Source organism: Astatotilapia calliptera, chromosome 5 (genome assembly GCF_964374335.1).
Source record: "Astatotilapia calliptera chromosome 5, fAstCal68.1, whole genome shotgun sequence".
NCBI classification, from domain to species: Eukaryota; Metazoa; Chordata; class Actinopteri; order Cichliformes; family Cichlidae; genus Astatotilapia; species Astatotilapia calliptera.
Genome location: NC_137426.1, coordinates 19,483,468 through 19,499,818, shown reverse-complemented (window position 1 = coordinate 19,499,818; position 16,351 = coordinate 19,483,468). Strand labels below are relative to the sequence as shown.

General features: G+C 39.8%; 1 protein-coding gene across 2 annotated transcripts in view; it reads right to left on the bottom strand.

Annotated features, from left to right (window-relative positions):
- Positions 1-16,351, bottom strand: part of cacna1da (calcium channel, voltage-dependent, L type, alpha 1D subunit, a) — a 69,950-nt gene that overhangs the window by 11,446 nt on the left and 42,153 nt on the right. For both annotated transcript variants that reach the window (XM_026167827.2, XM_026167831.2), the window contains 21 exons: positions 14,955-15,075; positions 14,718-14,805; positions 14,579-14,609; positions 14,329-14,483; positions 14,108-14,237; positions 12,554-12,613; positions 10,914-11,020; positions 10,512-10,599; positions 10,315-10,422; positions 10,161-10,213; positions 9,920-10,066; positions 9,607-9,808; positions 9,206-9,364; positions 8,449-8,559; positions 6,154-6,237; positions 1,388-1,516; positions 1,225-1,290; positions 1,039-1,130; positions 788-947; positions 241-368; positions 55-151 (listed from right to left, as the gene is read on the bottom strand). In XM_026167827.2, the coding sequence (XP_026023612.1) occupies positions 55-151; positions 241-368; positions 788-947; positions 1,039-1,130; positions 1,225-1,290; positions 1,388-1,516; positions 6,154-6,237; positions 8,449-8,559; positions 9,206-9,364; positions 9,607-9,808; positions 9,920-10,066; positions 10,161-10,213; positions 10,315-10,422; positions 10,512-10,599; positions 10,914-11,020; positions 12,554-12,613; positions 14,108-14,237; positions 14,329-14,483; positions 14,579-14,609; positions 14,718-14,805; positions 14,955-15,075 (2,316 nt within the window). The remainder of the gene's footprint in view (positions 1-54; positions 152-240; positions 369-787; positions 948-1,038; positions 1,131-1,224; positions 1,291-1,387; positions 1,517-6,153; positions 6,238-8,448; positions 8,560-9,205; positions 9,365-9,606; positions 9,809-9,919; positions 10,067-10,160; positions 10,214-10,314; positions 10,423-10,511; positions 10,600-10,913; positions 11,021-12,553; positions 12,614-14,107; positions 14,238-14,328; positions 14,484-14,578; positions 14,610-14,717; positions 14,806-14,954; positions 15,076-16,351) is intronic.

Sequence of the window (16,351 nt, the reverse complement as noted above, 5' to 3'; positions counted from 1 at the left end):
AGAGAAGAGGAGAGGAGAGGAGAGGAGAGGAGAAGAGAGGAGAGGAGAGGAGACCTTGCAAGCCACTCTGTGAGGACACAGCTTGCCAAAACCCAGTGGAGGCTGGATGCGACGAAGAAGGGTTACAACATCCAGATGTTTAATTCTGCCTCTATATGAGAAAAATACATAGAAAGTAATGGACATAGTTAAAAAAATGAACATGAACATGAATATTCAGATGAGGAATAAAGCACATACTTTGCCTCAGGGTCATACTCTGACCAAATTCTTTTGAATTCATCAAGGTGGTGAGGACCAAGAATGGACCAATCACGTGTCAGATAGTCAAAGTTGTCCATAATGACGGCCACAAACAAATTAATAATCTACGAAAATAAAAGAAAAAGGTCTTAATATATTTACAAAGTATTTTTTTCAAAATAACAGACATACAGTATACATAGGGTTCTAGGAACACATTGTATTTTATAGAAAGGACATTTTTATTTTGACACTATTGTGCTATGATGCACATAACTTGGACCTGTTGTTTTATGTTATGATGATTTTAAAGATTATTCATTTTTGCCCCATTTCATATTAGCTCTAGGTGTAAGAATGATCAAATGTTATATGTATAGTAATATGTTACACATATTAAACCTGCGATGTGAAAACTGATATCTTTAAGAAACAGAACTCCCACTACTGATGCTGCAAATGATAAGGTAGTGCAATACACACCACGCAAGTATAACTGATAAGAAATGAATCCTTAGATAAACACAGTTTCATTTTTGTGTACCAAGAAAGCACAGAGCATGTAGAAAGTGATGAAGTAAACTATTGCAAATCCACTGCCACACGTCATCTCCTCCCCGGGGTTGTAGTCAGACTCTGGGTCGCACAGTTTCCCTGGCATACAGGCCAACATGATCTCTTGCCACGCTTCACCTGTGGCACACCTGGAGAAAACGCAGGCATGGCGCACACAAATTAATCACCTAGAAAACAAATTTGATTTTCCTGATGGCCTGACATCAGTTATCCACAGACCTGAAGAGAAGCAGCACGGCCTGTGGGAAGGTCTGGAAGTTGTTGTTTCTGTTAATGTGAGTGCCATCAACCATTGCAATCTTTCCAAACACCTGTTAGAGAAACATTGCCAAATGAATACAACTGCACTCTTACTGTTGTGGTTAAAAATTTGTGGAAAAAGTATTTTCTGTCCAGTTTACCAACCTGCATGCCAATGACAGCGTAGATGAAGAACAGCATGGCTATCAGAAGAGCAACATATGGCAGAGCCTTAAGGCAAAAAACAGGGGAAAAGTAGAAAAAGATTCATATGAGCAACTTCCATTTTTCCCTTAGACATTGATTAAACATTTGTGCTGCATCTCACCTGAAAGGATTTAATAAAAGTCCAAAGCAGGGTGCGAATACCCTCTCCTCTGCTGAGAAGTTTGACCAGCCGCATGACTCGAAACAGACGAAAAAAAGTGATGGAGATTCGAGCGCTGTCCTCTGTGTTCTGTGGAGGAAACGTTCAGTGTTATGCAGCAGAAGAGCAACAGAGCACGTTTATAGTGAACACAGAGCACCCGGCTGTGCTTTATGGGATGATGAAGTCTTATCCAAGACGTCTGTACCAGCTACATATGAGCTGAGAAAGCAGCACTGCATCTTTTCATAGTGAAAAACTGAAACTGGATCTTTAAATCAAAGCAGAGTTTTGCTTTTATTTGAGCAGAGATTTTCTGGTTTGACCGCTATGCCTTTCAGATATGATTGCAGCTCTCAAAAACAAATGTAAAGACTTCAAAAAACACAATCTAGAGAAGTCTGTTAGGCAGTCTGCGGCAGCTGATATGTGTCTGTTTCTGCCTGTGTATAAAGCACTGTCAGGTTCCCTGTCACTGTAAAGACCTACAGGGAAGGAAGCAAGGAGGCAAGCATGCTGGAGAAAACCTTGCCATACTTGACAGGACACATCTGCACAAGCATGGCACCCTCAGTCCAGAGTCACTGCATGCGGAGTCACAGTGGGACCAACCCGAACGGGTCGGCCAGGAGGTTCACAGGTCAGAGCTGGGTGACCTGATCCCAGGGGTCATCCATGGGTCACTACCCCACCCAAGAATGGTGGCAGAGACCATGTAGCAGTGTCAACAATACAAACGTGAAGAGCGGCTTAAAAACCGCTCCCACCTAACAGGATACAAACGTCACGTTTGAGAGACACACTCTCCTTCGAAATAACTCCAAACAAAAGGAAAAATTAAAAGCAAATGTTTTGAGGATTTATGCGAAGGAGCTAACAAAAGCAAAATGAGGAAAAGAAGAAAAGAAATATAACGAGAAAGGAAACCTGAACGTGAAAACGTAATAGTACATAACATGGACTTGAAATAAGCAACAGATCATAGAAAGTGTAACTGACAACAGAAGACTAAACAGAGAAATGCAAATCCAAACATGGCATGGCCCTGACAGAGTTAAAGGTGTGGGGGGTGGAGCATCTTACCCCCATCTCATCCAACTGAGGAGTCTCCGTTGGCTTTAAAATCAAAGACCTGTATTAATGACTTGTACAGAGGCCACAGGTCTAACACACAATGGGCCAAAAACGTGGAACAACACATTTGATAGTTTTTGTTTTGTTTTGTTTTTAAAATCACACGACACCAGCACACGTCAGCAAAGACGCAGACAGAACACAGTCACTACTCTTCTCACTGACAGGACAAACTGTCTTATAGTTTCACTGTGACAAAGACACACATGTATTTACCATTAAATCTTATCTTAACACTTTAAAAGACTGCCAAACAACAAGTTCACATTACTTAACATTTCTATGTGGGGTTGACTGACATACAACATAAAATTACTTAAATACGAATCAACATTTAAGACTGACACACAACTTTATCACTCCCCCGGTGTAATGGTTTTTATTGATGAGACTAAATGATGATGAGATCCTCTTAGACGATGTTAATGAGTTGTTACGTCTAACTGACAAATGCAATGAATCGATGTTGCTATAAAAGCATCATGTGCTGTTCTTACAGAGTCCTGCTGTATCTCGACATATACCCTGCAGGCTTCAGATTCAGACAGGTACACATCAACATATGACTGCACAAAAATCATATATTGTGCGCTTGAAGCATTATCTATGGCACAAATAGACACAAGAGAGTACAAGTAGGATGTTCACAATCCAATAGTTTGTCATTTTAAGTGACTGAAAATTTGCTGACCAAAAGAGCTTGAGTATGATCAATTATGTACACACAGTCGCTCGCACAGATTCATACCCATACACAACTTTTGTTTGCAATTCATGTCAATTGACAAATAAATCATTTGATATCATCAGCTGTAATCAGCGAGCATTTATCCCCAAACAAAATCCAGATGCAAAACTTTTAAAAAAAGAAAAGAAACATCAGTCATAGTGATGGTGGTTAGGCTGAGCCTGTATCATGATAATGTGATTTTACAGCAAAAAAAAGCATTTAGCTCCATGTGGAAAATATCAGAAAGGCTCAGCACTGACAACATAAGATAATCAGACAGATGTGGCTTGAGTCAATATTTTGCAAACTGTCGTTATGAGGTGCAGCATGAGCAGAAATGATTAAAAAAAATAGAATTAGCCTGAGGAGGTTCTTTAGGTAATCCTGGCCACAGCGCCGATGGAGCATGCGTTCAGCATTGCCACGTTGCTGGGGAAGCACTGCACGCACACGCAAGACCTTTGAATGATGTGAACTCATAGCAATGCAGCAACTCATGCATGTCAGTAGTGCCCTGCAACAAAACTGCCATAGCAGGGCGCTCTCACAGTCCGGTGCAGAAGGATATGAATAAACATCAGAGAAGGAAAAGAGAGAGAGAGAAAGACACAGACAAAGAGGCAGGAGGAGGGAAACAGCAATAGAGACCAAGACTGGGACAGAAAAGAAAACCAGAGAGACTGAGCCATACTGAAACAGGGAGAAGAAGAAGAAAGGCAGAAAGGTAGAAAGAAGGAAAAAGTAGAGAGTTGCTGTGGGAGTGTTCATGCACCTGACTGGAGTCTACACACCTGCGCTACATATGAGCTCCATTCTGAGCTTTAAGAGCTCACTACAGGAAGACAGAACAAAACACAGAGACAATCACTCACAGAGACACAAACACAAGATCATCAAAGAACCTCAGACTCAGCTGCATTAAACCACCATCATTGTAAGTGTACAAAATCACACTAAATTCGTGCCTACTGAACTCCTGGGAAATTTTCAGACCTTACCTGAATTTTTACTTTGATGTGAACACTACAACTGAGGCCTAACTTTTAGTATCGTTTCCTTTTAGGTCACTCTGTGACTTGATCTGTTCCCTGATTGATGCATTACAGCAGCTACATGTGAAGCCACAGTGGCCTCTACACAACTTTAAGGACATTAAATGGTGACATTAGGAAACACAAGTAAACCTTTGTTAGGAATTCCCAAACACGCTGAGCTTCATAGGTTCATCGGTTTAATTCCCAACATTATTGCCCTTAATGTTGTGTAGAATTTCCAAGCTCTGAGCACCAGGGCCATTCTGTCTGGAAGTAAAGAGGAGTGTAGCAAGAGAACAAGGACAAACTGCACAAGGCTCTATGGAAAAAACTGACCGGAGGGGAATGGAGCGGGTGGCCAAGCGCCATCTGCGAGAGGCGGGACATGGAAAGGATGTTAGGGGGATGAGGTGAGTGTCTGACACCCCAGCATGCATTTGGAGAGGTCACGGTAGTCTGGTAAGAATCTGAGCAATGACACGAGTCATGACTGACACAGCAAGCAAGTAGAAAAAAAAATATTACTGACTCAAAACACATCCTCATAACAGATCTCCTGTTATGAATAAATGCAAAACTAGAATATCTGAACATTTACATGCAGTGCAAATAAGAAAGAAATGCCATGAAAAAGCATGTCATAGAACCACAATGTGAAATAAACATCACGTCTCCAACACACACACACTAACACACTCCTCTGCATACACTCGCACATACAACCGAAAGCACACGCTGAACACACATTAAACACACATGCATAACAATAAAAAACCTGAAAACACACCACTGTGTCTTATGCTTCAAACAAAGTTAATGTTTTGTTGTGCACTCATGCAGACACACATTTTGGAACACAAACTAAGAAGACATGAAAAATTACTCCAGAAAAACAGCACTGCAGCTCAGACATGAGAGCACTCAGGAGGCGGGAGGAGGGTCAGTTTGGGTGATAAGCCTTTGGTATGCTACCCCTATAGTAAGCACCATATTCACCATAGTTATTATCTGGAAATGCAACATTTGGGTGTTTGTTGGAACTTTCTTTTACTATTTTTGTCCTAGCTAAGCTCAAAGCAAAAAAAGCACAAAAGCAGACGTCCAGTCTTTGTTTTTAGACGTTTCTTTTATCAAGGGAAAGCTATAAAGAGAAGCAATCATCTACTATTTTAATGAGCTTCTATATTAATTTTTTAAAGTACTGCGAAATTACAAAAATCTCTTTGTCTTTGTCATTAGTCCATAGCAAAGGGGTCCCAAAGATAAAGTTGTCATCAACAAAAGGTTACACACAAACAACATTTTTTCATTGCCATACTTGCCTCTACAAGTTTCTATGGAAACAAAATAAACAAGAGTAAGAGTTAGACAACTACATCAGAAACCATCCTGCTCTGGACCAAATTCTGGCCACAGTTCACAAAGAAATGTGAGGTTTTGACATTGCTATGTCCAAGAATAAACAGAATAATCAACACGTTCATCAACAAGTTTGTCGCGATGTCCTGTCAAAAACTGCAACAAAAGTTACAGCAGCACAGACAGAAGCAGAACTCCAACAGGAGAGATCTGAGTTAGGTCAATTTAGCATGAAAGAAAAGCTTCATGAAAATCAAACTGAAGTTTTACAAACAAAGCCAACAGCCAGCTTTAAATCATACTTTTTAAATTCTTTTATTAGGGATGCATTTTCAACATTTCGATTATATTTTATAGCGGAAGCTAGATAAGATTCACAGTAAATTTAAGCTAATAACACTAAAACTTGCCAGGTGGCTTTCTTATAAGGCTTCAGTTCAACTTACAAATCAGAAAGAAGAAGTACTTACGTTAACTTCTGTGATAGCGATATCGACGACACTACCGACAACAATTAAGGCATCAAATGTGTTCCAAGCATCAGCAAAATAGTGCTGTTAGTGCACGAAGGTACATGTAAGGGGAAATGATGGGGATGAAAGTGAGAGACCAAGGGAAGGGATAGGGGAAGACAATCAGACAAGAGTGGAAATTTAAAGGAAGTCGTTGTAATGAAATAGAAGGGTTGGAGAGAGAAAGAAAGGAGGAAAAAGTTAGACAAAGCAGCAGAAATCAGAGTCCTGCCCCTAAAACCTGCTGTGGAGGTGGTCTGAAAGGAAAGAAGTCAAAGAGCAGCGGGGTGCTTCAAGCTGAGCTTACTTACATCAATCTCACTGAGAACAATGTCTACTATGCTGCCAATCACAACCAGGGCGTCGAACACATTCCAGGCATCCCCAAAATATCCCTGAGTGAGGTTGAGCGTGTGGTGGGGCGAGTCAAATGTGATATCAGCACAAGAACAAGAAGGCTTTACTCTCACACTGAAATTTAAATCAACGAACTGCTTATTTAAGGACACACGGAAACCCCTGCTAGCTACTTAACCTGAAGGGCTCGTGATTATACAGACTGTGACTGATTGCAGAACACTAAATTTGCACAAATTCCATGCTAACAATAAAATTACACATGAACACTCTGTGACTAAAAAATTGGTTAAAAAAAAAGATTATTTTTAGCTTAAAAATGGAAGCACGGCACCCCACACGTGTTTGTCTTACTAGCATCCTGTCCTTCTTCTCAACACAGAGCTGTCAGCAGGCAGGGACGCCAAAGGGGAAATGGAAACAAATATTTACATGTCCACATGCTGCTTCTTTAATAAACATAACTGAACATTTTACAAATCGCAGTTTTAGAAACATGCTGAAGAGATGGATACCACTCGTTGCTTTACCTAACAGTCATACTGAAATGTTATTTTCTGCAAGCTCGTACACTCAAAAAAATGAAATTGGGTGGTTGTTACATGTACAAGATTCAAACTTGTAATTTGCACTAAATAATTTCATGTTTCTATGGTGAACGTAATTAAATCATGTAGCATCTGCATGAAATTCAGCAACTTAATTTGTTCTTGTTGAGATGACATGATACAATCTAGTAAGAGTGGTTAGTTGCCTGGACTCACGAAATTCACAAGATCGCATTAAATGTCAAACTGCAGGGAAATCGCTGGAGTTTTAAGAGGCAGACAACTACACCCACACCACGTGTATGCTATAGCTATTTATTGTGGTTTAACCTGTCAAGGACAAAAACATACAGAAAATTCTGCATCAAGCCTTGTAATCATAGCTTTCCTAGTTTTGTTAAGCCTGGATTGACAGCATAGTGTGATGGTTAGTGCTGTTGCCTCACAGCAAGAAGGGCCTGGGTTCAAATCCACAATCTGGCTGGTTTGCAGTGTGTAATTAGGGTTAAGTTAATTGGTGATTCTAGATTACCCATGAATGTAAGTGCAAATGGTTGTTTGTCTCTATGAAATAATCAACCCCCATATTGGTTCATTAAGAAAGACTAGCAGTAATTGCCTTGATTAACAAAGTAGTTGTTCAAACAACAAGATTTCATTATTTTTTCCTAAAGTTTTTAACTTGTGTAAAAAGAATTAAAACAAATTTCACTTTACATACTTAAATGAATCACTTCAAGTCAATGTAAGTATACTACGTTGATCCAGAGTAATCAGATTACATTAAACCATCAAATGCCAAATGTGTTGGTTTGACATGGTCAAAAATGGGTTATTGTACTTGGTTAAATCACGTGGAAAAAGGTGCTGTGATTAAATTGTGTTCATCGAACAACAGATTTTTTTGAGTGTATAAAGAAACTGAATATAACCATAGACTGTACATAAAAGCTGGATAACCATCATTATGAACGGGTTTGTGATGTTCTGTAAAGTAATGGTTTAGTATTCTGGATGCTACCACCAAATCTCTTTCTATAGCAGGCTGCAAACATGTTTATTTCTGCTGTAAGGCTGGACATGTGAACTGAGGTGTCTAAGGGGACTGACCTACCATTCAAAGTCAGCTCTTGGGTTTGCCAGTTGTGTATGGCACATTTTGCCCCCTTCATATTTTTTATGATTAGCTAAGCTAACTGACTACTAGTTAGTGTATATACATCTGAGCGGTATTGTCCTTCTAACTCATCTCATAATGTTGAAAAGTTACTCTAATAAGCAAAAGCATTTCACAGCAAATGCATCCGTTTAATAGCTGGACTTAATTTGATGCTTCATGTCAGCTCACCCTGGGTTTGAAAGCGATGAGTTTGAGAACCATTTCCACAGTGAATACAGCAGTGAAGACCATATTGAGAATATCCATCACGTAGTTAAAGAGTGCAGACTGGCCGTAGTGCTGCAAACAGAGATGGAGATGTTCGGTTAACATAAAGATTCAATGTATTCAATATACAATGGGAAAGTAATGCGATGTGTCTGAACAAACAGTCTGTTTGCATTTTTTATGTTTTTCTGTGACTCTAGTACTTTTGCATGCACTTATGTTCACCACATTGCTTCTTATAATTCTGTCAAGAAAAAATAGCAAAACCTGAGCAACTGAAAATGACATTTTACAGGCTGACACATCCATACTAATGAAAAGACTTACAGCAACTTACGAGATACTCTAATGATTTAAGTCTGCACATTTACAGTCTTGTGGACTCCATGCAGTAGTGGGAAAAAACTAAAAACACCTTTATTGCTTCCATTAGCATTCAGAGGGTAAGGAGCAGCCATGTTCTGGGGTTGGTTAAATGATTATCAGCAAGTACCTCTATAAAATAACAGAGGCTTTGGCAGTTTGCCGGTTTGAAGCATTCAGGTGTGTGTTAACGCAATGCCACAATCTTTAACAGACGTCCCAGAAAATTCAAACCGAGGTCACTCATGTGGCACAAGTGTATGCTTCAACAAAAGTTTCTCCAAGTAGAAAAATCCATAACTTCAAAGACTCTTTGATGACTGGTTGTCTGGCAGGTAAATACTTGACTTCTTACCTGTACAGCCAGGCAGAGTGTGTTGAGCATGATGAGCACAAACATGATGTACTCAAACCCAGTGGAGTTCACCACATACCAGAACTTGTACTGGTATGGGTTCTTTGGGATGTATCTCCTCAGAGGACGGGCTTTAAGAGCGTATTCCACGCACTGACGCTGCACACAAATACACAAAATATTTAACATCATCATTTAAGAACAATCTTAACGTTCCCTTTTAAATGAGACACAATATTAAAAATGTAAAGGAGGTCATCAGCATTAGAACGTCATCTGTCTTGCTACTTTGTTGATGTTTTGTTTTTCTTGACACAAAGTGAGAGGAACCCCAGAGAAAAGCCTTCAAAACTAATCGTCATACTTTACACATAATGTTTTGTGCTTCTAATGACTCTGACCTGGTTCTTGTCGAGTTCACAGTTTTTATACTCCTTCTCTCCCTGTTCCTGAAATGTGACGATCACAAAACCTACAAAGATGTTCATCATGAAAAAGGCGATGATGATGATGTAGATGATGAAGAAGATGGAAATCTCCACGCGGTAGTTGTAAATGGGACCAAGGTTTTCCCTGTTGGAGTCAATGGCCTTGTACAATAACCTAAAGAAAGATGAGAACAAGCCAACACGTGATTCAGATTCACAAATTCAGGCTTTCTCCGTACATTATCTAAAACGTAATCAGCTCAGTGATGATATCTTTCAATCTTACGCAGGCCAGCCTTCAAAGGTGGACACAGTGAACAGAGCCATCATGGCCATGAGGACGTTGTCAAAGTTAAAGTCACTGTTGTGCCACACCCGTTTGTGGACAGTTGGCTGGTTCACGTCTCCATCTTTGTACAGGATGTAGGTGCCCCTGTGACAAAACATGTTGCATGGAGGTTTAAGTCCAACATGTGATGTTAAACCAGGACATCTGCAGTTCAGGAGCAAGATGGGATGAAACTCACTTGCACTCTTCTGGGCTGGACTTAGCTTCATCTGTGCAGCGATAGAATTTTCCCTGGAAAAAGGAAAAGGAAACGTTTTTGCTGTTATTACACATTTTGAACTTCTTTGGATTGATGTGTATTATTGATGTTTTTCAAACTCAGAGATGCTCACCTTGAACAGCTGCACGCCTATACAGGCAAACATGAACTGAAGCAGCGTGGTGACGATCATGATGTTACCGATAGTTCTGATGGCCACAAACACACACTGCACAACGTGCTGTAAGACACAGATAAAAATGTTTAAAGCTAAGGTTTCAGATAGTGGCTATTGTAGACATGCTAGAAAAGGTCTCGAGTAGCACCCACCTTCAGGCCTTTGGCTCTATTGATGGCCCTCAGGGGTCGAAGTACTCGAAGGACCCTGAGAATCTTCACCACAGAGATGGCAGAAGACCTGAGTGTAAACAAATAATAATAACAGTTTGTAAAAAAGAAGAATCAGAGAAATATGAGCTTTTTTAGGGGTCAAGAACCACTTCAGGAGGAGTAACTGCTGCACTCTGCTTGTATGGCCTGCTTCAACCAAAAGATCAAAAATGACATAAAGTGCTCAGATGATTGAACTTCTTTTCACCTCTATATTATTGCTCAAAGGGGATTTTAGTTTATTTCCTAACTTTCTTCCTTTAACTATTTTTCTTATGAATGAAACCTTTTTGTTTGTGCAAAAAGCTTAATGCAAATATGTTCTGGTTTTTCTGTACTCACTGAATGCCAAAGGAAACGAGGGAGACTCCCACCACCAGCAGGTCCAGAAGGTTGAAGTAATTCCTGCAGAATGCTCCTTTATGAAGAAAAGCTCCATATGTCGTCATCTAAGGAGAGGACAGAGGAAGTTAAAAGAGCAAATGACCAAAAAAAACAAAAAAACATGTAGCATCCAGAAACAAATACAGTGTTGCACTCCTCACACTCCAACAGAAACAAACAAACACACTGAGCTAACAGTTTAAATAGGAAAAACTCATTCTCAGCACTCATTCCCATTATCTCACAGTCAAACACACACGCCCGCACACGTCTCCACACTCTTATAGATCACTCTGATTCGGGGTGGCGAGTTCAGAGCAGTGAAACAGGAGGCTAAAATCTACCATCGCCACCCCCACGGCCCTTAGCTACATGAATGTAGTAGTAAGTCATTCATTTCGCAATCTACTATGGGAGGCAATAAAACATGCATTTTGTTGCCATGACGTCAGGGATATTTACTACCTGCAAGAGCTCTAGTTATAGAGATTGGAAAATAGAAATGGCCTTACTGTCACATTCATGTGGACCGTCGGCTTAAAGCACATTCCATTATGTTCTTTAATAGTTCAGCGTAAGGGGAAGCAGCTCCCAATTAAAACTCCAGAGATCAGCAGGCAGAGAAGAAAAACCAGCCAAAATAACTCTTCTTCAAATAATAAAAGTAAAGGATTCCTTCCAAGAGTGCATGTAAATGTGGAGACCTGCAGACAAGGACTGGATGAAGTTGCTCACTAAGAGCAGTGGACGATTTAGAGTCAAACAGCACTGGGTTGGCAAGTGTTTGCCCACTCCCACTGAAAAAAGAAAGAAAAAAGCTGCAGAGAAAACTCCACATTTCTATGCACTCAGTCGGGGAAAGCAGACTGAACCATGCTCGGCAGGAGCATGGTTGATTTTGCCCCCTCTTTTATGGGTAATCTGAGGAGCAGTCAGTACGAGAGGCATGGAGTTAGCTTTGACTGGAGTTGATTTTCGACTTTCAATCACCGCCACTCTGAAGATGACCTCAAACTCAACTTCAGCCAATGCTCTGATATGTCTGAGCAGCCCGTTAAAAAATTGTGTTGCATCGCACGGGAGGGGGTTGCATTACGTATTACATATCTGCATCATCAAAATCATTTCAGCAATGACTGCCCGAATGAAGTGACACCCATGTGAGTATAATGTAAATGTTCATGATGTTTCCTTCCCCTAACAGTTCTTTCATCAGTGCAATTTGAGCAAATCTTGTGTTTGTGTTCGTGTGTTCAAAATAGTGACTAACAATTCCAAAATTCGCTTCATCTTCTTCTTCTTTTTTTTTTTGCTGTTTTTTTTTTTTGCTTTTTAAAAGAGGTGCCATGAAGAAAAAAGTAAATAAGAGAAAGGAAACAAACAAGCCAGGTTGTACTGAGTGGCGGGTGACACACAAGGAGAGAATGCAGCAAGGCTCTCGTTGTCATTTAAGGGGTTACCTTCAATACGATCTCAAATGTAAACATACTAGTGAAGACATAATCTGCATAGCCTAGGACCTGGAAGGCAACGAGACGTTTGGAATGTTATTGGGGTGTGGTTAGTTACAGCACGCACAGGGGACACAGGGAATTTACCTTCAAAACGATCTCAACAGTAAAGATAGCCGTGAAAGCATAGTCAAAGTAACCAAGTATCTGCAAGAAGCAACGTAGATGTTTAACAAAGACAGTTCATTGTGCAGCGTCATACATTACATGTTAACAAGATGAAAGGGGAAAAAAATGAAAGCATTTTCTGGAAAGGATTTGTTAGAGTGAAGAACTCACAGCAAAGTTACTTACTGACCTTACAGCTGTTTTTGCCTGTTTTAGCTCATAAAAAACGAGTCTGCACCTTGAAGCAGACAAGGAGCTTCAATCTGCTTTTAAATGGAAGTGCAAATCGAGGAACAGAAACCAGGAACTAGTCTGATGGACTACTGTGTTTCTTATTTTCTTGTAAAGCACATGCATGCCCAACTAATTAATCAAAAGCTCTACTAAATGTACTGCAATCACATGCAAAACAATAAAAGACAAACAATACTATAAAAGGACAATGTGAACTTGAAGTGTCTTAGATTTAAAAGGCTGCCATTAACGACTTGATCTCTATATCTTGGAAAGGACCAGAAGGAACAGAGCGATCAGATGTCCGCTTTCAATATAGACACTAGATTTTCAAGTACTTATCCCGGTGTCCTGACAGGACAATTACACTGAATGTATGTTTTAGAAAATAAACTGTATCTAATGCTTTCTTGTCTAGGTTAAAGAGAGAATAAATCACATGGCTCAAGATAAAGAAATTGTGAAGTGCAGAAATAACAGACATGAATTTAATACATACCATTTTCACTGCAGTAAAAAGAGTATTGAATGTCATCCTATTACTGATTACTATGGAAAATAAGTGATTTATATTAAAAGTAAAATGCATCTTTTGTTTTGTTACTTTTTTATGTTTTTACAAAAGTGTATAAACTCATGTAGAGTATGCTTTGCAAAATCATCCATATAAAGTACAAAGATCAGCTATAGCAGGGATGCCAAGCACAAGGCTCAGGTGACAAAGACTCCAATCCAGCTCACTGGGGGACACAAATTTCGAATTTCTAACCGTATTTTCAAAGGTTTTACAGCTTTTTCTACTGATAAAAAGCTCACCTACCGCCATTCATACTGCACTTAAGTCAAGTAATAGATAAACAGAAAAATTCTTGTTTTTCATTATCTATAGAATTGTGCATTTTTTATAGTGGGTCCACAGTCTTAACAAATTGGAAAAAATTACATTTTCTGGGAATGACCAAAAACCTTTTTTCATGATTGCAGAACAGGCCATGAGCTCCCAGAACTTTATCTGTACATGTCAATTTTGACTAATTTAAGCCCAAAGAATTGTGCTGACAGACTTCCTATGTGGCCCACAATGTAAAAAGAGTCTGAGATCCCTGATTGTAGTAATTACAATAAATGGGCTAAAACATGCAAAACCAAGAGTACGGTCATTTATAGAAGCATCACAAACTGTTACGCAAAGGCAAACATGAGAAAAGTTATTTTTAAATTATTTTACTTCATTTATGTGACTTTATTAATCTGTTCATTTGAAGTTCAAAAATTTTATGACAGGGTTTATAAACTTACAATATTGCGAGCTGAGAAGTTTCGGATTGGATCCTCAGCAGCGAGGGAGACGGAGCTGAGCATGATGAACACCAGGATGAGGTTGGTGAAAATGTGATGATTAATGAGTCTGTGGCAAAACACACGAACCCTGAAGAAAAACAACAACAAAAACACAGCAGACATCAGTGTGATATGAATAGCGACCTGTTTGTGTCTGCACAAACATAATTTCAGCTTACGGGTTTGTGTTGCTGAAGATGAAGAAGGCACTTCCCTCTGGGATAGGAGTGATCTTCTCCTTCTTTACCAGGTCGGAGATGACCGGCCGAGGCCCCGATGGGACTTCAGGATCCTCCTCCTCCGCTGCAGTGTCGTCATTGTCCTCCTCCTCCTCCTTAAACGAAAGCAGGAAATATGTAATGTGTAACACGCGTAACTTTTCAAACTGTAAACATGTTTTCTGACTTAATAAAATTTAAAAAAGAATACCTTGTCATCTTTATCATCATCTTTTTTGTCCCTGTAATGAACACAGATATTTTTATAAATGCAGACTGGAGTTTGACCAATTATCCAAGCAAATATTTGAAGTAATTCGTTGTCAGAGAGAGACATATTGGACGGTCACCCTTTTTTGTCTCCTTCATCTGTGTTGAGAGATTCTGCATCTGCCAAGTTGTCCACAGCGATAGCCAAGAAGACATTCAAGAGGATATCTGAGTAAAGTGTTAAGTCGAGAACAACTCTCCCACTACGAATAAAGTAAAATTCTAGTGACTAATCAATAACACATGTCTGCAGTGGATACAAAGAATTATTGTTTTCTTTGTAACAGCTACACCTTTGTCAGTGTGAGCGAGGATACAGTTTCCACAGATGAATAGGATGATGAAGTAAAAGCACACAATCATTCCAGAGGAGGACGGGCCACCATACGCCATGATCCCATCATACATTACAGCATTCCAGTCTTCTCCAGTCAGAATCTGAATAGTTCACAATATTTATTATGTGAGAAACACAACAACTGAAAAACATCAAGCATAATAAGTGGCAGCTGCTTTATACGATGCAGGGTGGCTACAATGAACATGTTAGAGCTGCAGTAAATTTGCAGTGATTGTGGGTATGATGTGGATGTTGAAACAAGTTTACTGGCATTCATATGCATTTTGACGTTATGGTCTTATGCCGAATTGTTTTAGGAATTGACACTCACGGCCACTTTTTTAGGTACACCTTGGTATTTCCCTTAGCCTTCAGAACTGCTTTAATTCTTCATGACACAGGTTCAACACGGTGCCACAAATAGTCCTCAGAGATTTGGTGCCATACTGACATGACAGCATCACAGCGTTGCTGCTGATTGATCGGCTGCATGATGTAAATCTCCCATTCCACCACATCCCAGGTGTTAAACTGGATTCAGATCTGCCAAATGCCAAATTCAGACCCCATCATCTGAATTTCACAGCAGAATTCAAGACTAATGAGATCAGGCAACATTTTCCCAGTCTTCTATTATTCAATTTTGGTGACCCAGTGTGAACTGCCTCTGTTTCCTATTCTTAGCTGCTGTAGCTCATCTGCTCATTTGACCTTTGATATCAACAAGGCATTTTTGCCAGAGAACTGCTGGTGACTGGATAACTTCTTCTGTTCAGACCATTCTCTGTAAATAATAAAGATGGTTGTGTTGTAAAATCCCGGCAGATCAGCACTTTCTGAAATACTCAGAGCATCCTATCTGGAACCAACCACTATGCCACATTCAAAGTCACTTAAATCACCTTTCTTCTCCATTCTGATGGTTCAGTTTGAGTTTCAGCAGGTTGTCTTGATCACGCCTACTTACCCTAATGTCGTGAGTTGTTGCCACATGATTACATATTTGTATTAACCAGCAGTTGAACATGTATTCCTAATAGTGGCTACCTAAAAGTAGTAATAGTAGTAATATTTCAGGCTGTGCTTTTCCTGACTAAAATCCAATCTCCAGTCCAGCCCCTCCTGCATGTATGCCCTGGTTGTACATCACCTCTCTCCAGAGGTTTACTAGCAGCACTTCAATTCTGTGTTTTTGCTAACCTGTGTCTCCTCATGTGTGGTGTCTGTCTGCTCATTCATCTGTGGTACAATTCTCCCGTCTACAGTGTCTCACTTTAGTCCGCTGTGCTCAATCTGCCACAACCTTTCAGCCTGCCGCTCACAAACCATGCCATATAAAGAGATCAAAATGTTCTTTTGAAAAACTTCTCTCAA